Genomic DNA, 23,192 nt, shown 5'->3' on the forward strand with positions numbered 1-23,192 from the left:
TCTGTCTTTGATCCTTTTCTCAGTCCTCTGGTACACTCTGGGTGATCTCATCTAGTTTTATGGTTTTACATGTTAGCAGCTCTATCAGTTACCTGTTGCTGGAATAATGCTATGTAACAGATAAGTATACAATCTCAGCAGCATACGATAATAAGCAGTTATTTAATTTGAGTGTCTCTTGTTCACTGTGGATTGGCTAATCAGGCTGGGCCGGTGCCCAACCTCCTCCTGAGACCCATGAAGCCTGGGAATATTCTTCTCATGATGATGGAAGAGGCACAAGAGAGCAAGCCCAATCGCACAGGCACTTTTCAAGCCTTTGGTCACTGTCATGCGGGCAAACATTCCATTACCAAAACAAATGGCTCTCCATTTCTTTTGTAGTAAAAGCTCAATCCTTTAAATTCCTAGAACGCCTTACGTGGTTCCAAGTCTCATTAGCTCTCTGACTTCATTTGGCACTGCTCTCTCCACATGTCTCTGCTCAGCCACAGTGGCCTCTTGCCATTTCTTGAACACTCCCCACATAGTCTTACCTTAGGGCCTTTACAGGTTGTTCCGTCAGCCTGAAACTGTCATTCCCTGATTCCTGCCTGGCTCAGGCAGGCTCTCACTTCTTTTAATTCTTTGGTCAAACATCAGGTTCCCAATGAGGTCTGAACTGCACCCCACCTGTCCACCCCTACCTGGCATCTTGGAATCATTTTCTCTTCTTTATTTCTCTTCTACAAAGAATTACTGTTCTAACCTACAGTAATTTATTTACTTTTAGGCATATTAGTTACCATCTGTCTCTCCCCACTAAAATGAAAACTCCCAAAGGCAAGGATTTTTGCCTGGCCTCTTAGCTGATTGTATCCCACGTGCCGAGTAGAGTTCATATATTTGATGAATGAATTGACAGTATGACATTTTCTGCACAGCAGTATAAAAAACTGAAGAGGGATGTTTTAAGCTGAGTACATAGCTCTAATCAAATATTTGTTGTCTTAAACAGGATACAAACAGAAGGCTTCATAAAATGATTTAGGACTGAGCAAAAACTGCCTGGCTCAGAGAATCTTGGTACACTAATGATTATTAATAACTATCTTACAGTAATGACATTTCTTTAAAATTAAAGATACACCAGGAATTTTAAAAAGCATACCAAAACTCTAAAAGTCCCAATTATCTTTCAAAGAATTCTTGAAAATTCGCTTTAAGCCTCCTCATTTTCCATTGTTGGTGGGATTGTTATGGCACAGAAGCAGCATACATAAAATAGAGGCCGATAAGGGGAAGAGAGATAATTACGCATGTTTTTAACTAGTGGTTTGGGGAGAATACCTAAGAGAAAAAGAATAACCTAATCTTTAATATCTAAATGACTGAGGTAATTTAAAATGGGTAGTTATTTTATGCTTTAATAAGAGAGTTCAGGAAACATTGTAACAGTTATACTTTTTTTGTTACAAGAAATTATTAATCTGGCAATCATACCTATTCAGAAAGCCCTCTGAGAATAAAAAATAGATGTTGCAAAATCAATGCTTAAAAACGTTTCTCCAGGGGCCGGCCTCTGGCTGAGTGGTTAGGTTTGCACACTCCGCTTTGGTGGCCCAGGGTTCACTGGTTCATTTCCTGGGCATGGACCCACACACCACTCATCATGCCATGCTGTGGTGGCCCACATAGAAGAACTAGAATGACTTACAACTAGGATATACAGCTATGTATTGAAGCTTTGAAGAGAAAAGAAAAAAAAAGAGAGGAGGATTGGCAACAGATGTTAGCCCAGGGCCAATCTTCCTCACCAAAAAGCATACCTTAAAAAAACAAAAAAACAAAAAACACTTGTCTCAGGCCAGCACCGATGGCCTGGTAGTCAAAGCTTGGTGTGCTCTGCTTTGGTGGCCCAGGTTCAGTTCCCAAGTACAGAAGCACACCACTCGTCTATCAGTGGCCATGCTGTGGCGGCAGGTCACATAAAAAAAGAAGAGGGAGACTGGCAACAGATGTTAGCTCTGGGTGAATCTTCCCCAGCAAAAAAAAAAAAAAAAAAAAAACCAAAACCAAAAAACAACTTTTCTCCCAGGTTCTCACCTAGGATCTATTTTACTTTTATTTCTGACAGTTTAACAAGTTTAGTGATCATCCAATAATAGAATAGCATCTACATACTTAAATAAAGTATGTGTGAATGTATAGTGACTTGCCCTGTGGCAAGAAGAAATAATTGACAATATGAAAAGGATGAGACAGAGACAATGTATGAAGCTTAAGAACTTGAAGCCATTTAGGTGGGTATCCCCGAATTACAGCATGGTATAATCATGGAAGCCCACAGTGTTAACTCCAGGCTGCTCACTATGTTCAATATATAGTGTTGCTTAAGATGGCAAGGAAGTTTGTAAAGAATTTTAGGGGGTTTGCTGTGATAAACCATTAAACTTTTCAACAACTTTTGAAGGATAATCTTTACCTAGAATAATGTGGGACAGCTTGTTTCCCATTATTGATAGGTTAATGACAATATTATATGCAGAAAATAGTTCATTTTAGATACCTTTGTCAAATAGAAGAAGAAAATGATACACTCTGTTTCTCGCTCAACTAATAAAAAAGAAAATTTGAGTTAATAGTATTTATTCAAAATTAGATACAGTCCCTGCTCTTAAATTCCTTCTGGTTAAGCAAAAAGTTATAGATAAGTAAATAGACAATTACATTAGAGTGTGTTAAGTTTGGGAAAGATTAAGGACAGGGTGCTCTGGGTAAGATATAAGAGGGTCACCTGACCCAGTTTTTTGTTTGTATTTTGTGTTTGTGGGGGGCGGTCGTGGAAGCCTTTGTGGAGGAGGAATTGGCTGCATAAATTGAGATGTAATGATGAGCAGGAAATTGCTAGACAAAAGTGGAGTGGAGGAACGATACAGGTGGAATGAACTGTAAGCATCTTTAGGTAGCAGATGAAAAGAAATTCAGTTCTGGAAAGGTTAAGTGACCTGCTCAAGGATATGCCATGTGAGCATGCCAAGCTTTAGCTCTGTAATTGTGCTACCGTTAATCTCCGAAAGGCATATCCACAGATTATAATCAGGTAGAGTGCAATGTGGAAGCAACTCCCTATGGAACTGTGAAACCGGTGTGTCTGTAATCCCATGAAAGTAATTAGTAGGGCCAGAAAGTATGTAATGATTTGAGTGGGTGTATTAGGCAAGAGGGGAAAAGATATGGAAAAGGTTCTTGAACTTACTTTGAATCAATGTCCTGAGTTTTAAATAATATTCTGTTTGTAGATCCCTCTACTAAAGGCCTTTCAACTTTGGAAATGCCACGGGAATCCTCATCTGCCCCTACATTAGAAGCAGGTGTGCCTGAAACAAGTAGCCATTCCTCAATATCAAGTAAGATTTCCTTTTGTGATCATTTCACCAGTACATTGAGATTTTGGAACATTATCTGCTGTGTTGTTTTAAATTTTCACACTCTTGGTATTGTTTTTTTTTCTCTTTTTAATGTTGTGTTAGCTTCCTAGGTGACATTGTGTTGTATGTTCTCAGAGACCCTGAGGCATAGGCCCACTTTTGTCAACATCTCAAGCATTTGATAAATCAGTATGGTTACTGATTGGCCAAGAATCCTAATTTGTTAAGGAATAATCAGTGAATCTCATAATTCAATCAAATAAGAATTGTATATGACTAGCCCAAACATAAGCATGGGACTCATTCGGGACAAGTGGAAAGCATTGTCTGTGACAGGATTTTACATGGAACAGCTTTGTGTAATTTGAATAACCTCCATTATTGACAAAATTTTATCTAGGTTATCATAAAATAAATCTATCAGAAATATCATGAGCCTAAACTCATGACTGGATCTAGCCCTTGGGGATCAGAAAATAAAAATGAGATGAAATTTTACAGGCTCTATAGGAGCGACTATTTTGAAACTGCCTTCTGTTGTTGGGTCCTAGATTTGCCCATGAGGAGCTTGAGTTCCACTGGGGTGGAGATGACGGTGTCCACCTGGCTCGGGGGGGGTCTATTAAGAGACTTTAGCCTGGGTAATTCTCAGCAGCAATCAGAAATACAAACAGAGGTGCAACTTCTGCAAACCCTTGTCACACAGGCTGTATATTTTGTGTTCCATGTGGACACTGCCTGAAGAGCTAGTTAATTTTCATTTGACCGTCTTTTGAAATGAGGGTGATCCTGAAAACCAGAAAAAGATCTTAACCTAAATGCTGGACTGGTAGTATGGAACAACATCATCGTCTTCATTGTTCATTCATCCATGCATTCATTCATTTTTTATTCAGCAACTGTTTATTAAGTGTCTGTTGGGTGCCAGGCACTGTGCTTAGCACTGGAGATGAAAAAGCAAATAAATAAGACACCCCTTGTTTTCAAGGAGCTTACAGTCATAATAGTATAATAATAGCTACCATTTATTTGACACTTACCACGTGCCAGGCACTGAGCTAAATGGTTTACACACATTATTATCTTATTCAATCCTTACATCAGGACTACATGGCAGATATTACTGACCCCATTTGATAGACTAGGAAAAGGAGGTTCAGGGAGGTTAAATGACTTGCCTAGAGTCATACAGGTACTAAGTGATAGAGCCAGGGATTAATGCGAGGTCTGTTGGATTTTCAAGCTCATGCTCTTTTTTAGTATACTACACTGCCTTAGAATAATTCAAATTCAGTTATAACAGAGACCATCAAAATTCTAAGAAAGTGTTTCCAAGTGACACTTACCTGCCCTTTTGGTAGCAAAGAAGAACGGCTAGTTCTGAATCTGCATGTTCTTCTTTTATCACAAAAGTCTGATAACATGATAAAATGCCCATTTTTAAGTCCACATACTAAAATCATGAAAGCATATTCTCTCCTCTTACTTTGCATGAGTCATCCAAGAAAATGATAGTGGATTCTAATTAGAAATTAGGTGTAATTTGAGATAGGATGACTAAGTCAGCTTGACTTCAGTGCTAGTTAAATGTACCGTAAAATAAATGTGTCACCTGTGTCATGATCGCATCTAGCCTGCGTGGAGTTAGCATAGTGCATCATCAGCTTCCCGGCTTCCTCCTCCTCTCCATTAAAAGCATGTGTGGGGTGGCTCTTTGTGGCGTGTTCTTGGAGGCAGGATGCCAGCTGCCTTACACACTGAGCTAAACATTGAGGATTTTTACTCTCAGGGAATTCTGCTGTCTTTACAAACAACTGAGAATTGGAGAAATTATTCATACACTAGAGGTTTTAAATCCTTTGAGCCTACTAATTTCTAAATTTGTTAAATCTTCTAAAAGATATCTGCTTTTGGATTTTACTTGAAACCGCACTTATCAAGTGAGTCATAAAATTGTAAATTTTACCAATCAACAACAAGAATCAGAAACTTTTCACGTTGGTTTGCATAGTCATTTCTGTGAATTCAGTTAACACGGACTCCAAGACACAAGAATTCCCATCACACCCCTCTCTTTTGATCAGTTTATTAGCTGATTACTTTGTAGCTAACCATGCCGTGACCGCCATGAATCAAACAGCATGCTGAGTACATTAAGAATAATGTTATAACTGATTTCACATCTCACCAAGTTGCTGCCTTGGTATCATGATTGCGAAACCTGTGTATAACATTTAAGGCTTTCCAGGGGCCATCAATCATCCCAGTTTCTACCATTCCTTTCTAGGGCGTGTAATTCAGAGCTTCAGTTTCTGAATCGTCCTTATAAGAGAGTGAATAACCACAAGTTCTCAAATATCCAGGTGTTTGGGATCATGTAGAAAAGGCACGTCGGCGACGCTCTGGCTTGTTCGCTGGGCGGATGGCAGGGTTCGTGGGACCGCTCGCAGAGGAAGAGGAGGGTAGGAGGCAGGTTGCTGTCCCACTCAGCAGTCTACTGGCAGAAGTGCTTTTCATTGTTTTTCTGGTTTGGAAACGCTTATAACTTGACATTTCATTGGTGGGATATTTGTCAGTACTTAATTGCAGGATACAAATGTTACCACTATTTTCTAAAGCAAAGATGTATGCTAGAACATACTTGTGGAATGTTATGCAGTTCACATTTTTCAAACAGTAGATGAGGCTTATACAGAAACTGAAAGGAGCACTGATTTTGGAGTCAACATGTTTTGGTTTTACAGCCAGCTCATTTGCTGGTTGGTTCAAGTAACAATTTCATTTGCTTCAATTTCTCTCTCTAAAAATTGGGGTTGATATGTGTCATCCTACTCCAAAATATACACATACATACACACACACACACACACACACACACACGAGGGCCTCATGGGGATATAATGGAGAGTGAAACTATATATGCACAAGTTCCATTAAAGAAAGTTAAGCTATAAATTCAAAGTAGTATTGTCTGTCTTAAATCCTTTTTGGAACAAGGCAGAGTATGCAAATAAAAAAGTAACTGAAAATAATCATATTGTTGTAATTGGAGTAAATATTTACAGGTTACAGATAAGCGCCCATAGGCACTGTTTCTGTCTTTACTGAGGGAAGAAAGGCACCCGGAATAGCATAGTGTCTTAGTTTCTCATTTGGACAGGAGCATACAATTTACCAAACAATTACAAATAGCCAATGAAGGTTCAATTACGATTTTATATGCTGTGTAGAGCCTTTGTGTGCTGTGGAAATTTATTTCCCCTAGTAATCATCTCCTAATTTCCTCCATATAGCTCAGTATAGGCAGATGAAAAGGGGATCTCTGGGAGCTCTGACAATGAGCCAGTTAATGAAGCGACAGCTGGAACACCAGTCTAGCGCCCCCCATAACATCAGCAACTGGGACACTGGTGGGTCAAGCTTTTTTTCTTGCTTTACCTCTCAGATTAGCTAATGCCACTTTCTCTGTGTCCCCTCTGCTCCCTTACTAAGGAATAGATTTTCTCTTGTGTTTTGTGGTTCAAATAACTTTTTTAAAAACCTAAGGTAATAATAAGTCTATTTAAACTTTCCAAGTGTTCTAGAAACACCTGTTTGTCCATCTAGGCTGGTCCAACTCTTTTTTTCCTCTAAGACCCAGATTCCAGATATTAGGTGATCTATCTGGGGGTTAAATGATGTAAATGCATAAAGGAGGGAATGCAACTATGATTTCATGATGCAAATTACAGAACATCTGATTATCAATATTCTCTGTTTTATAAAGTACCAGAATAAGGGAATATTTATAGTAATAATAATAATAACAAATGTCCGCCTAGTGACGTCATGATCTGCCGGTAGGTCTGGGAATATGAGCTCTGTGTTTTAGTCAGCAGGGTCACCAGGTTGCAGCCGCACACCCTCATGCTCATACGATGGAACTGCATCTAACCTCAATTGTAAAGTAAGAATTGACTGCCATGACATGTCTATTTTAAACATGATCACTCTGCATTTTCTAAACTTTGTTACCACCTTCTGCACATGTACTACTTTCTCAAACCAGTAGTACTGCCGCAATCCTGCTCTTTTGAGTGCCTGCCTTTTCTTTTTCTTCTTCTTTTTTAATTAAATGGGTCATTTGAGTTACAAGATTATATATGTGAAAGCACTCTGCAATATGCACGCACTATGAAAATATCAGGGTTTATTACTGTGATATGCTCTGGGGCCAGCACTTGGATCGGACTATTTTAGTATCTTGTCTAGTACTTTCTGGCTACAGTTACATGAGATTATTTTAATACCCTTCCTTATGACCGAGAATTCTAATGTCCACAAAACCAAAATCTTGAGATACTGTTATTTTTTCAAAACCATAATATTTACACACATTTCATCTTATTTTCCCCCATTGTTCTTCAAAAAAAGAGAGCTAGTCTAGATAACTAAATCCCATACACCATACCCAATCCTACATTTGACAGATAGCTTCAACTCTCCTGGCCTTTATAAGGGTTCTTAACATTTTAAAGGTTTAGTGTTTTATTTTCCTTTCAGTGATAAGTGGTAGTGAGTAATGAAATGGCCAAAAGCCAGCGGGCAAGGGAGATAAGGAGAAAGACATCGGACAACCAGCCTGGAGAGTTCACCGGGTTTGGGTGAAGTGTTTCTGGTGTTCTGGACCAGAGAGGATTTTGTCTCTCTGTACTGAGATGAAGCTATGTGAGGAACTGAGAGTGGGAGCTTTTGTTTGGTTAGTTCTCTGATAATGAAATGCCGCTTTTATTAGGTTGGCCTGGGGGCTCTGAAGATTATTTTGCCATGCTACTGTTTTCTTAGCAAGTAGCTCAGCCTAAGCTAACCATTTTAGATTCTGACAACAATTACAGCCTAGTTTGATTGAATCAGTAGTTATAAAAAGGCAAATAAATCTCAATTTACAATCCAAATTTTACCCTAAAAAAAAAATCTACATGATGCCAAATAACACATTTAACTGAATTTTCCACTTTTCAACCAAGCTTCAGCCTTGTTCATGTCCCTCTGGTTTCTCATTTAGTATTTGCCATTTACACGCTGTCTGAATTTCTCTCACCCGAGTTCTCCTGGGCTTGTTTTCCATCCTCCAACTTGGTTCTCTAGTCACCAAGTCCTACCAGAGCTTCATCTTAATATTCTTTTTCTTTTTCTTAGTGCCATAAAAAGTTTCCCCCAAATCCAAGACCAGACGAGAGTCAATGAATGTGTAATTCAGTGTTAGGTGGCATGTCACTTTACAGCACCTGTGCTGATTCACTGACTTGCTAGTCTCCAAAAGAACAAATCTGGTCTTTAGATGCACTGAGATGCACTCAGAAAGGCAGTCGAAAACATGGGTCATGATCAGTTCACCTCAGCATGCACCTGCTTGCTCACAGAATACCTGCCTTTTTTCCTGTCTGTGCACATCCGATGGCTTGCTTCTTTGCCTCATCTTTCATATGAAACAAATGTTTCTGAAGCACCACTCCTCCATTTCTGCCTCTGCCCCACTCCTGTTCCTGAGCCCTCAGGCAAATGCCTGTCATTTCCTTGCTGCCAGTTCCACATGTTTTCTATGTGACCTTTCTGGCCATTGCCCCAAATGATCACTCATGTATTTATCGATTTGCATAAAACATTTCTTTCATGGTTGTGACATTAGCCTTTCATTTTTTTTTCATTTCATATCAAGAGATATGGGATTTGAGCTTTTTTGGGGGGGTGGCTAGAGAATCTGGACTTTTTTTGGATGGTTTTCAAGGCTCTCCTGCTTTCAATTGCATTTCATATACCTGAATGGCAGGTTTGTAGTGAAACCCCAAACAACTCTACCCTAAAATCTAGGATGTTTCCTGTAAATGTTAATAATCAACAAGAACAATGACCCAAAAATGGCCCCAAGAGATTACTGGTTAAATTCTTTGTGTTGTGACTTGTGCTAAATTGACCACATTGAAGACTAAAATGCTCTATTTATCCACAGAACAGATACAGCCCGGGAAACGCCAGTGTAATGTGCCAGTATGCCTCAACCCTGACCTGGAGGGCCAGCCATTGAGGACGAGAGGTTAGTTGAGTAAGAGTACCTCAGACTGTAAGAGCTGAAAGAAACTATGTATGCTAATCATCTAGTCACTCGGCAGCTGCTGAAATCTCTTCTTTAGCTGCTCCAGGAAGTGGATCCAACCTTTGCTCAAACACCTCCAGGGACTGGAATGCACGCCATTTCCTCTTTGAACATGACCGACAGAAAGTTCATCCCTGTAGTGACTTTCTAACCCTTGGGGCCACACAAAACAAGTCTAGTCTCTCTCATAATTTTTCACACCTTTGAAAACAGCTACCCATTGCTTATTCCCTCAGTCTTTTCTAAACCACACATCCCTGGGTCCTTTGGTATTCCTCCTAATACGTATCATTTTTCAATATCATCTTGTATCTACTTCTCTGAGCATGGTCCGGTTTATCTGTGTTCCTTCTAGAATGCTGAGATCATAGAGTAATACATTATTTTCAGCTATCTGAAATTGCACAAAATATACACTTGACTTTATGCTGCTCATAGGACCAAACTCAGAATAAATCTACGCTAAGATCATCAGCCCATGTATTTTCAAAATTCATCTCACGGCTAGTTAATCATTACTTTTGTTCTTTTTTTTAATTCAGGAAGTAGGCTAATCTATCATTTGTGAAAAGCAAAAAAACAAAAAATGAATTATGACAACCACATCTCTTAGCTAGTCCCTTAAATCAAGCAGACCAATTATTCCAGACTATGTCACTCTTCTAATTTTCCTTAGGTATGAGGAGCTATTTGCAGCTTATGCTAACATTTATTTGGCAATGAGTAACAGTTTTAGCCTCTCTATCCAATGAAAGGAGACTTCTCCTTTATGGGCCTAGGAAAAGTTTTTATGAGACGTTATGGTGGTTGAACAAACTCTGGTGCATATCCATGATCCAGTGACTCAGTTAGTAACAGCAAAAATGGAATGAGGCAATGGAAACAGATACAGAAAGTGAGTCTCTTTCACAGTAAACGGAAGAGTCCGTTGATGTAGCTAGGGGACTGATGTGTGCATACACGCTTTGAGACAAACCAACACCTTTACACTTTCTCCTATCTCTAACATTCCCAAAGGGGCTTTGTCAAAATCTCCAGCTTTGAAGCTGGGCTTAAGAGGAAGTCCCCTCTTTTATTCAAGTTTCGAAGAACTTTCTATTTCTATTCCTAGTTCCAAATAGAGTACACTTTGGGTATTCATTAGGGGAACCAGTAGTGGTGGCATCTAAAGTGTTGCCAACAACTGGAGGATAATGGGGCTGCCTTTAATATTGCAGACTTAGTTGTGACTCAGCTATAACAAAGGTAGCTGAGGTCTATGGCTTCCTTTTTGTATTTCCCACCTTCTTGCACATTACTCTTTGCTCCCACATCATTAGGAGTATTCAGAAATCCATTGGTTCAGCTAATGTTGCCATATGGGGGCCAACGCCCAATAACTTAACCTATCTGCTTTTATAGATGACTGCCATAAATATTGCATCACACATTCTGTGTTGTCATATAGACAAACAGCTTCACAATGCTGTTGTCAAAAATACCTGTTCCTTGGCATGTATATTGGGTAATGATTGGCTTGAAACCACCCAAATGACTTTGATTCTCTCCCTTTTCTTGACTTGAATTATGATTTATATATAATAGTAATAGGCAATAATCTTCTGAAAGCCTTGATTCAGAGTTTTTTTAAAAAAATCAATTTCTCATGTTTCTAATAAGACTATTCATATGTCACTATAAATCTTATGAGCTGAATATTTTCACTTTTAGCACAGACATTTTGGTATCTGGTAGACATAGTCTGTCAACGTTCAAGAAGTGTTCAGTATTGGATTTAAACTTTCTGTGTTTGGTTTCTTGAAGCAACTTCATGCTGTTTACCTTACTGTTTAATAACCAATCATGTCTTTTTTTATCTTGGCCCAATTCTTGCCTTTTCTATTATTAATCAATTTGTATTTATGCTTGTAATAAATACTTTTGCTTCCATTCATAGCACCATCTTTATGAAAGAATTGGAGATCCTTGTTAATGATACACTTGGATACACTTAGGGAAGAGTGTTATCTCAGAGATAGCTGGTAAATATAGTAGTAAAATTTGGATTCCCATTTGGGATCTTTGGAAGTGACTTAAAGATATTTTCAGATACTTTCCTTTGCCATTGGGTCTGTGGTTCTGCTTCTCATAAACACGTTTGGTAGCCTTTGATCAGGCAGGAGAGTCTGTATAGTATGGAAGCATCTTGACTCTTCAAAGGTTTCAATACCATTTTTTTCTCCCTCAGATTGAAACACATTGTCCACTTGGTGAGATTTCTAAAGTTTTTATGTTGATTTCTTTAGAAACCAATTATCTGAATTGTTCTCTTTCTCCTATTTAAGTAAAGATCATGCAGAGTTTGGTTTGTTTTGTGGCACCAGGTTACCAGTTCCTTGATGAGAAACTATTGGGTCTTTCTGCCGTCTTTCCTGTTTGAAGAATTCAGAGCCACTGTTATTATTTTTTAGAAAATGGCATTATTCTGGATTGTCACTTTGGGATTCTTCTTGGAGCGCCTCATTCCCACAGTCCCTGGAGAATCCGGCACTGGTGGCTCTCCAGGTTTACTCACCACTAGAGCATCTTGCCAAAATTCCTGCCTCAGAGCTCTTTGAAGGCATCAATACCTAAAGTTTGAAACTCTGTGATACTAATGGGCTGACGTCACTGGATGGTTCTGTCAAAACGTGATATTTCATTCAACAATATTTCAGTTTGAAAAAAATCAAGTCTTTTGCTTGGGAGCTTATGATATTAATTTTCAAAGTAGGAAACTGTCCTGCTATTTCCTAGCTCAAACTTCTCCCCTTGCTTAGGTGTGTGGAGTTCTGGGATCTTACAGCCTTCCAAAATGAGCAACATTTTAGTGTTGGTCTGCATTTGTGATTTTAGAAACATAGCATCGTATAGGCAGCTTCCATTTATGCTAGCAAATAAGAGTTAATTAAATAACTCATTTAAGGGTACCTTTGAATAGATTTTCTCTTTTTTTCATGTTTATCCTAGTATCCTGTTGGCACACCTGAACTCTTTCTGATTTTTTCAAAGTCAAGAAGCAAAGGGAGAGATGGGGGCTCTTAAAATCATACAAATAGAAACAAATCACAGTCTTTCTTGAATTCATTTTACTCTTGAGGGTTTTTCACAGTGCAGTTGGATTGTCCATGTCACATCCCTGTGAATGTGATCTTTGGAGGATGTATAAGAGGAGCATGGGGCTTTTCCTGGCCCCCAGAAACGGATCTTGATTCACCAGTTGTCTCTTTGCTGCTTACCCAGGTGCCACTAAATCCAGCCTGCTGTCGGCACCCAGCATTGTCAGTATGTTTGTGCCAGCACCCGAAGAATTCACAGATGAGCAGCCGACAGTGATGACAGACAAGTAAGCTTGCACGGTTATTTTCTTCCCTGTGTTTACAGATTTTGAGAGTTTGCTCACTGTGGTTGTGAGAAAGTATCAGAGGAGGCATGCTATGCTTTAAGTCATACTTTGTTCTTCAAATGGCTGTAGCCATAAGAGTTGGTATGCATTTGTTATTTTAGCAACGTAGTATTTTATGGGCGGCTTCCATTTATGCCAAGACATTTTTCTTTTTTAATTTGGATGAAAGCAAATAATATCCACTTACTGATAATTCCTAGCAATAACTTCACACAAATAACATCTCTCAACCAGAAGCTCAAATTGTTAGGATGGGACTAAGTTTGAGACTTGATTCTTACTCCCATCCTGCCAATAGAATCTGTTCTCTGAATCTCAAACTGGTTATGTCACCTCCTGGTTTGTCAGTCTTCAATATCCCCAGGTTTCTTATAGGATAAAGTCCCAATGCCTTAGCTTAGTATGAAAGGCCCTTTAGATTGTGAAGGTATGGCCCAACACTCCTGACGCCAGGAACTCTTTCCCCAGCCCCTCACCTCTTCCAGAGCATGCCTGATGTTTTCTCTCCTCTGATTTCATAGGTGCCCTTCTCTCTACTTTCTCTGCCTAGTGAACTCCTATTCATGCTTCAAGACCTAATTCCACAAGGCTGAATTAGTCATGCCATTCTCCAAGTTTCCACAGTATTTGATACATCTCTCTATTCTATCACTTATCACATTGCATTTTAATTGTGTAGTTGTTTTTACATACATGTTCTGTAATAGATTCTGAGCTCCTTAGGGACCGGGACATTTTCTTCTGTATTTTATACTTTAAGCTCCCTATACAGTGCCTGGTACATAAATTCTTGTTCAGCGAGTATGATAAAGAAGACTTGTAGGATTGCAGGTTTGGAGAGATCCCCTTGGGCCAGGGAGGCTTCCTGGTAAAAGTGCCCCAAGTGACAAATTGGGTAGGCTTATGATAAAAGGAGAGAAGGCTGAGGTGGAAGGGGCTGGTGTGAGGATCCGTGCAGCTGGCCACTGCTGATGGTCATTGCTGAAGAAGTGAAGGCGCCTGTCTTGAACAGCAGCCTTGGAATGTCATGTGGGGAGAACCACGTTGCTTGTGGAGGGCTCTTCTTAGCTTCTCCTTTGGTATAATTTCCACATTTTGTGTCCTCCTGCAAGTCTCAATCTTCCCTAGTTGTCTTCCTGGTTGCCTTTGTGTGCACTCCACGTCTATTCTTTTTTAGTTATAGATGTGAATCCTACGTGTATATATATATATTGGTGAGGAAGATTGGCCCTGAGCTAACATCTGTTGCCAATCTTCCTTTTTTTTTTTTTGCTTGAGGAAGATTGTCCCTGACCTAACATATGTGTCAATTTTCCTCTATTTTGTATATGGGTCACTGCCACAGTGTGACTTGATGAGTGGTGTATAGGTCTGCACCCGGGATCCAAACTTAACCACTATGCCACCAGGCAGGCCCTGTGAATCCTGTATTTTTTAAAAGTCAGTTTATAGGGAAATTATATATATATATATATATTAAATTGAACCTACATTAGATACCACAAAGAGAAATAAGTTGTAAGTTACTTAAGAGCAGGTGTTGTGTTTTACATATTATATTCAGTAGGTGTGGTGAGTTCATGAAACTGATCTAAGTGAGTGGGAGAGAAGAGACTGAGATCCAGACTCCCCAAGCTTTCTAGAGTGTTCTATTGACTTGGCTTCCCTGCCTCTCACCCACAAATAGGGCATTTTCTAATACAAAAGCTTAGGAAAGTTTCCATTTGTGTCTGGGCATTTTTCACTTTTAATTTCAACAAATGAAAAAACTATCCAGTTACTGAGATCCCTAGCAATAATTTCACATGCATAAAATCCTTCAACCAGAAGCTTCAGACAGTTAGTCCACTTGGTGCTCACTGTAAAAGGGAGCAACGATTCACGAACAGGCCAGATGCTTGCCAGCTGAAAGAAAGATGCAGTGAACCCTCCTGATCTCTGCCATATATGCTGCTTCTGGTCTGTGGGGAGGCTGGCATTGGAGTCTCCTATTTGTTGTTAGAGTGAGACCACTGACCTCCTTTTGGGACTTTTCCAAGACTCACCAGAAATGGCTATATGTACTTTGTTATATCTGGAAACATTGTTGGCTTTCATGGAAAGCATTCCTCTGTTTTCTTTGCAGATGCCACGACTGTGGGGCCATTCTTGAAGAATATGATGAGGAGACCCTTGGGCTGGCCATTGTGGTCCTCTCCACATTCATTCACTTAAGCCCAGACTTGGCAGCCCCGCTATTGCTGGATATCATGCAGTCTGTGGGAAGGTGAATGTCGGCTTCTGTTTTGTTTGGTAGGAAGGAGGCTTACTCCATCTATATCTTGAAATAAAAACTACCAGATCAAAAGTGAAACATTCAGTAAACTTATAAATACTTGATATTTGTAAGATCAACTCAGAGTAATTTTAAAAAATGAATGGACCGAACTTTTGATAGAATTCCCCAGCTGTGTAGGGTTAGGAGTCACAGTGTCAGAGTGAAGCTAGAGGAAACTGCACTAAGAAAACTCTATTTTTTCTCTATTACTATACGAACTAATGTCTGTAACCATGCTCAGAACTGTGCATAGGTCATGGTAAACACTGTGTTATTATTATCTCCCTTTACCTACTTTAAGATGGGTTCTCTAGGCATTTTGTAATCTTGGAGTGGCTCACTTAATTACGCAACTTAGGGCATTGACATGTGACGGGATAAATGGTAGTATAGCAGTGTCATGCTTCTGACTCAGAAAAACGAAGGATGCACACATTCTGGGAACAGGGCCTCCCGCCTAACTGAGGGAAGATGAAACTTAGCTGCTTTGAGAATTTTCAGGTTAAGAACATTCCACTTAGTAGATAGGACATCAGAAGAAAAGTATTTCATGGATATAAGTAAAGTTCAAATTCAGTAACAAACTGTAGCCCTAGCGTGCACAACTTAGAGGAGAGGACTGAACGGAATCCCACATGAATCTACTGTTTCCAGTGTGCGCTGGCACAGAGCCGGGTGCTTCAGGCTGCGGGCATTAGACCTAGCTCTTGCCCTCAAGTGCTTTGTGGCTTCGTTGTTGAGGAGGACAGTGACGTGTGGAATAACTGATAGCAATACAAGACAGGACATGGTTAAGAGCTGTAATGAGTGGCATGAGTGGTAAGTGCTACAGAGGTTCAGGATGGAAACGATTTCTTAGGGAAAGTCTCTATGGAGGGGGTAGGGAAAAAACTGAATTCTGCAAATTCCTGGTAGTTGAGGGAAAGAAAGCGAATGAATCTTAATAGAGTTAAAATTTAATCTTTTTTTTCTTTTTAATGAAGAAATGCTGACTTCAAGTTAAAGATAAACAGGAAAGCATTAAAACCCCTTGATCCCAAAAGTATATGACTCCCTTATTCCCCTCCCCCCAATTTTTCGTAGTATCCTTAGGAATGTATATTCTTAGGAATATATAATCAGAGATGGTATAGCTATTCCACCTCTAATACTTAGAAATCGCCAATGTGCAAAGTAAGTGAGGAACACAGGGAGATGGCGAGATTAAAAAAAGATGAATTATTTCATTTAAGCCCTTAATTTTAACCTAATCATAATAATTGTGGAATAAATGCTGTACCAGCTACCAGCAATATTTGTGGAATTGAGAGGTTTTCTTAATGCAAGGTCACAATTCCTACTATTAATACTTTTCAGTTGTAGAATCAATAGGCGCATTGCTCTGTTTGTTACCATCTCCTTGAAGAGCTGATCTAAGTTGTAAGAGATATATAGAGGCGCTTTATTTTGTTTTTGTTTGTTTTAACATAAGTGAGAATAAACCATGTTCAAGCATTGCCAACTGTTAGGATGGGAACACAGGAGCTTTGAAGAAAAGCAAAGGAAAAACAGTAGCAGATACATTTTTACATATTTACATATACTTATATTTAAATGTCTACCTCCCCTGGGTAGACTAGCAAGAGACAGGGCATTTAAAGCAAGCCGCCACAATTCTGAGCAACCTAAGCCGAATCACAAAACTACCAAGGAAACAGATTCAGCAGTCACCTGATTCAGGGCTTTCTTGCATGCCTCAATTCCACGAGGCAATGTGAATTTACAAACACTTGGTTTATTTATGCTAGTCCCCCGGGAACTATTTCCAGGGTATACTAAGAGTTATGTAACCTCAGCATAACCCTTTCATTTATCACCCAAGCCTTTCCACATGATTTCGTATTTTGCTCTCTACTTAGATCCCTCTTAAAATGTACCCACGCCTTTTTCTACGTCCAGCCTTCAAGATCACATTTGCTGCACCCTTAATCACTGTTTATTCGCCGATGCTTTTCTGTCATCGTAGTGTCACTAGCACGAGAGGGCCCATAACCAAAGCACCTGGGAATGGTGTCTGCTGTTGGTGGCTGCTGGACCCTCTATTCCTCTCCACTGCTTTCCTGGCCCAGCTCATTCTGGTGGCCTTGAGTAAATAAATTTGTAGCATTCTCCATATTTGTTTCTTTAATATCTTACTGATCAAGACATGTTTTTCTAAACTCACCAATTTAGTACATTCTCTTTCTTTCCATACATACAGAATATTTCCATGTGTACACACCATATAATTATACTTTTCAAAAATCACGTTATATATTGATTGCTTAACCTAATACATTTCTCTTCTCAGTACGTCATTGCAATCCAACAATTAGCTGACGAAAACTCCTATTACTCATTTTACTATCTTATAGAGGCTCTTACAGTTTGTAGTTTGTCTGTGGTGAGGTTTCAGAGGTTGTACACAAAGAGATGCGTTTTGAGTTGAGTTAATCTGGAGATGGACTGGGTCCAGTGCTGCTCTGTCATCTGTCTAACCTAGCTGCAGATGCCATTTTGTAGATTGGCTGGGTGATATTAAACCGACTTAACTGTATGCATCTCTGCGGAAAAACCTGATTTGATGCGGAAAGCAGGGCTCAGGAACTCAGTGAAGTTGAACCCTGGAGACTGACCGCTGAGTGGGCCCTCTGTCCCTGGTCAGGCGAATTGTCAATGGTTTTACAGGTCTCCACATCTAAAGCAGAGCCGCAATGGATCCTACCACAGTACTCATGCATTTCATCATGAAAGCCTGAGATACTCATGTGACTCTGTTTACTTTATCTCCTAGACTGGCGTCCAGCACTACTTTTTCTAATCAAGCAGAAAGGTAAGGTCCTAAAGTGAGCCCAGATCTCACTTTCTTTTTTTTTTATTATTAATGTTATGATAGATTACAACCTTGTGAGATTTCAGTTGTACATTTTTGTTAGTCATGTTGGGGGTACACCACTTCCCCCTCTGTGCCCACCCCCCACCCCCCCTTTTCCCTGGTAACCACCGATCAGATCTCCTTATCAATATACTAATTTCCACCTATGAGTGGAGTCATATAGAGTTCGTCTTTCTCTGACTGGCTTATTTCGCTTAACATAATACCCTCGAGGTCCATCCACGTTGTTGTGAATGGGCCAATTTTGTCTTTTTTTATGGCTGAGTAGTATTCCATTGTGTATATATACCACATCTTCTTTATCCAATCATCAGTTTCTGGGCATGTAGGCTGGTTCCACGTCTTGGCTATTGTAAATAATGCTGCGATGAACATAGGGGTGCAACGGACTCTTGAGATTTCTGATATCAGGTTCTTAGGATAGATACCCAGTAATGGGATGGCTGGGTCATAGGGTATTTCTATTTTTAACTTTTTGAGAAGTCTCCATACTGTTTTCCATAGTGGCTGTACCAGTTTGCATTCCCACCAACAGTGTATGAGGGTTCCTTTTTCTCCACAACCTCTCCAACATTTGTCACTCTTGGTTTTGGATGTTTTTGCCAATCTAACGGGTGTAAGGTGATATCTTAGTGTAGTTTTGATTTGCATTTCCCTGATGATTAGCGATGACGAACATCTTTTCATGTGTCTATTGGCCATATTCATATCTTCTTTTGAGAAATGTCTGTTCATGTCCTCTGCCCATTTTTTGATTGGGTTGTTTGTTTTTTTGTTGTTAAGCAGTGTGAGTTCTTTGTATATTATGGAGATTAACCCTTTGTCGGATAAGTGGCTTGTAAATATTTTTTCCCAATTAGTGAGCTGTTTTTTTGTTTCAATCCTGTTTTCCCTTGCCTTGAAGAAGCTCTTTAGTCTGATGAAGTCCCATTTGTTTATTCTTTCTATTGTTTCCCTCAACTGAGGAGTTACAGTGTCCGAAAAGATTCTTTTGAAATTGATGTCAAAGAGTGTACTGCCTATATTTTCTTCCAAAAGACTTATTGTCTCAGGCCTAATCTTTAGGTCTTTGATCCATTTTGAGTTTATTTTGGTGTGTGATGAAAAAGACTGGTCAATTTTCAATCTTTTGCATGTGGCTGTCCAGTTTTCCCAGCACCATTTGTTGAAGAGACTTTCTTTTCTCCATTGTAGGCCCTCTGCTCCTTTATCGAAGATTAGCTGTCCATAGATGTGTGGTTTTATCTCTGGGCTTTCAATTCTGTTCCATTGATCTGTGGACCTGTTTTTGTACCAGTACCATGCTGTTTTGATCACTGTAGCTTTGTAGTATGTTTTGAAATCGGGGATTGTGATTCCGCCGGCTTTGTTTTTCTTGCTCAGGATTGCTTTAGCAATTCGCGGTCTTTTGTTGCCCCATATGAATTTTAGGATTGTTTGTTCAATTTCTATGAAGAATGTTCTTGGGATTCTGATTGGGATAGCATTGAATCTGTATATTGCTTTAGGTAGTATGGACATTTTACTATGTTTATTCTTCCAATCCATGTGCAAGGAATGTCTTTCCATCTCTTTATGTCATCGTCAATTTCTTTCAAGAAAGTCTTGTAGTTTTCATTGTATAGATCCTTCACTTCCTTGGTTAAGTTTATCCCAAGGTATTTTATTCTTTTCGTTGCGATTGTGAATGGGATTGAGTTCTTGAGTTCTTTTTCTGTTAGTTCATTGTTAGTGTATAGAAATGCTACTGATTTATGCACGTTAATTTTATACCCTGCTACTTTGCTGTAGTTGTTGATTATTTCTAATAGTTTTTCTGTGGATTCTTTGGGGTTTTCTATATATAAGATCATGTCGTCTGCAAACAACGAGAGTTTTACTTCTTCGTTACCTATTTGGATTCCTTTTATTTCTTTTTCCTGCCGAATTGCTCTGGCCAGCACCTCCAGTACTATGTTGAATAGGAGTGGTGAAAGTGGGCACCCTTGTCTTGTTCCTGTCCTCAGTGGGATGGCTTTCAGTTTTTGTCCATTGAGTATGATGTTGGCTGTGGGTCTATCTTATATGGCCTTTATTATGTTGAGGTACTTTCCTTCTATACCCATTTTACTGAGGGTTTTTATCATAAATGGGTGTTGGATCTTGTCGAATGCTTTCTCTGCATCTATTGAGATGATCATGTGGTTTTTGTTTTTCATTTTGTTGATGTAGTGTATCACGTTGATTGACTTGCGGATGTTGAACCATCCCTGTGTCCCTGGTATAAATCCCACTTGATCATGGTGTATAATCTTTTTGATGTATTGCTGTAATCGGTTTGCCAAAATTTTGTTGAGGATTTTTGCATCTGTGTTCATCAGTGATATCGGCCTGTAGTTCTCCTTCTTTGTGTTGTCCTTGTCAGGTTTGGGGATCAGAGTGATGTTGGCTTCATAGAATGTGTTAGGGAGTTCTCCATCTTTCTCAATTTTCTGGAACAGTTTGAGGAGAATAGGTATTAAGTCTTCTTTGAATGTTTGGTAGAATTCTCCAGAGAAGCCGTCTGGTCCTGGACTCTTATTTTTGGGGAGGTTTTTGATTACCGTTTCTATTTCCTTACTTGTGATTGGCCTATTCAGATTCTCCATTTCTTCCTGATTCAGTTTGGGGAGATTGTAGGAGTCTAGGAATTTGTCCATTTCTTCCAGGTTATTCAATTTGTTGTCATATAGTTTTTCATAGTATTCTCTTATGATCTTTTGTATTTCATTGGTATCTGTTGTGATTTCTCCCCTGTCATTCCTAATTTTATTAATTTGCGATTTCTCTCTTCTTTTCTTGGTGAGTCTGGCTAGGGGTTTGTCAATTTTGTTAATTCTTTCGAAGAACCAACTCTTTGTTTCATTGATCCTTTCTATTGTCTTTTTTGTTTCAATATCATTTATTTCTGCTCTTATTTTTATTATTTCCCTCCTTCTACTGACTCTGGGCTTTGTTTGTTCTTCTTTTTCTAGTTCTGTTAGGCGTCGTTTGAGGTTGCTTATGTGAGCTTTTTCTTGTTTAGTGAGGTGAGCCTGTATTGCGATGAATTTCCCTCTTAGGACTGCTTTTGCTGCATCCCAAATGATTTGGTATGTCGTGTTCTCATTTTCATTAGTCTCCAGATAAAATTTGATTTCTTCTTTAATTTCTTCAATGATCCATTGTTTGTTGAGAAGCGTGTTGTTTAGTCTCCACATTTTTGCACCTTTCTCTGCTTTTTTCTTGTAGTTGATTTCTAGTTTAATAGCATTATGATCAGAAAAGATGCTTGATATTATTTCAACTCTCTTGTATTTATTGATGTTTGCTTTGGTTCCCAAAATATGGTCAATCCTTGAGAATGTTCCATGTGCACTTGAGAAGAATGTGTAACCTGCTGTTTTTGGATGAAGTGTTCTATATATATCTATTAAGTCCATCTGGTCTAATTTTTCATTTAATTCTATTATTTCCTTGTTGATTTTCTGTCTGGATGTTCTGTCCATTGGTGTTAATGATGTGTTGAGGTCCCCTACTATTATTGTATTGTTGTTGATGTCTTCTTTTAGTTCTGTTAAGAGTTGCTTTACAAATTTTGGTGCTCCTGTGTTGGGTGCATATATATTTATAAGTGTTATGTCTTCTTGGTGGAGAGTCCCTTTTATCATTATATACTGTCCCTCTTTATCTTTCTTTATCTGTTTTGCTTTGAAATCTACCTTGTCTGATATTAGTATAGCGACACCTGCTTTCTTTTGTTCATTATTAGCTTGGAGTATTGTTCTCCATCCCTTCACTCTGAGTCTGTGTTTGTCTTTGGGGCTGAGGTGTGTTTCCTGGAGGCAGCATATTGTTGGATCTTGTTCTTTGATCCATCCTGCCACTCTGTGTCTTTTGATTGGGGAGTTCAATCCATTTACATTTAGAGTGATTATTGAGATGTGGGGGCCTACCACTACCATTTTGTGTCTTGTTTTCCGGTTTTCTTCAGTTTCCTTTGTTTCTCGTCCCATGGTTTAATCTGTTCTGATGTAGAGCTGCTACTCTCTGTTGTTGTCCTTCTACTTATCTCCTCTGCTCTTGGTTTTGTAGTCCCTTTCCTTTTTTGGATTTTTCAGGAATGAGGGTTTTCCTGAGGATTTCCTGAAGAGGAGGTTTTGTGGCAATGAACTCCCTTAATTTTTGTTTATCTGGGAAAGTTTTTATTTCTCCATCGTATTTGAAGGATATTTTCGCTGGGTAGAGAATTCTCGGCTGTAGATTTTTGTCCTTCAGATTTTTGAATATATCATTCCACTCTCTTCTAGCCTGTAAAGTTTCTGTTGAGAAATCTGCTGATAGCCTGATGGGGTTCCTTTGTAGGTTAGTTTCTTTTGCCTGGCTGTCCTTAGTATTTTCTCCTTATCGTTGACTTTTGCTAGCTTCACTACTATATGCCGTGGAGTTGGTCTTCTTGCATTGATAAAGTTTGGAGATCTATTGGCTTCTGTCACCTGAAGATCCATCTCCCTCACCAGATTTGGGAAGTTCTCAGCCATTATTTCTTTGAATAGGCTTTCTGCCCCTTTCTCCTTCTCTTCTCCCTCTGGTATACCTATAATCCTTACGTTGCATCTCCTAATTTCTCACTTTCTTTTTGTCCCCTGTGCATGTTCATTGCGATTCCAAAACACCAGAGTGTGCACTGTGGAAGAACTATTGTGAGGTTCAGCTGCAGCTCCAGAGAGCACAAGTTCACTGTCTGTGCACACCTTCATTCATTCATTCCGCATTCACGCATTCGCTCATTTTAGTCAACTAATACTTTTAAGCCCACTCTGTACCAGGCACTGTGCTAGATACTTAGGTTTCAATTGGGGACAAAACTGACATGATTCCTGCCCTCATGGGGCCTACAGTCTACCTGGGAGGGAAAGATGAATAAAATATTTGCACAAGTTTATAAGTGTCAACAGTGCTAAGTGCTATGAACAAAAAGTACAGTGAGATTTGTG

The 23,192-nt window shown here is 39.2% G+C and overlaps 1 protein-coding gene across 14 annotated transcripts in view; it reads left to right on the forward strand.

Annotated features, from left to right (window-relative positions):
- UNC79 (unc-79 homolog, NALCN channel complex subunit) overlaps positions 1-23,192 on the forward strand; it is a 244,827-nt gene that overhangs the window by 168,023 nt on the left and 53,612 nt on the right. For 10 of the 14 annotated variants that reach the window (XM_070514220.1, XM_044774252.2, XM_044774247.2 and 7 more), the window contains 6 exons: positions 3,282-3,389; positions 6,704-6,820; positions 9,400-9,483; positions 12,805-12,907; positions 15,093-15,233; positions 18,097-18,135. In XM_070514220.1, the coding sequence (XP_070370321.1) occupies positions 3,282-3,389; positions 6,704-6,820; positions 9,400-9,483; positions 12,805-12,907; positions 15,093-15,233; positions 18,097-18,135 (592 nt within the window). The remainder of the gene's footprint in view (positions 1-3,281; positions 3,390-6,703; positions 6,821-9,399; positions 9,484-12,804; positions 12,908-15,092; positions 15,234-18,096; positions 18,136-23,192) is intronic. The other 4 variants (XM_044774250.2, XM_070514221.1, XM_070514223.1 and 1 more) reach the window with 1 other exon arrangement.

Source organism: Equus asinus, chromosome 7 (genome assembly GCF_041296235.1).
Source record: "Equus asinus isolate D_3611 breed Donkey chromosome 7, EquAss-T2T_v2, whole genome shotgun sequence".
Lineage (NCBI taxonomy): Eukaryota > Metazoa > Chordata > Mammalia > Perissodactyla > Equidae > Equus > Equus asinus.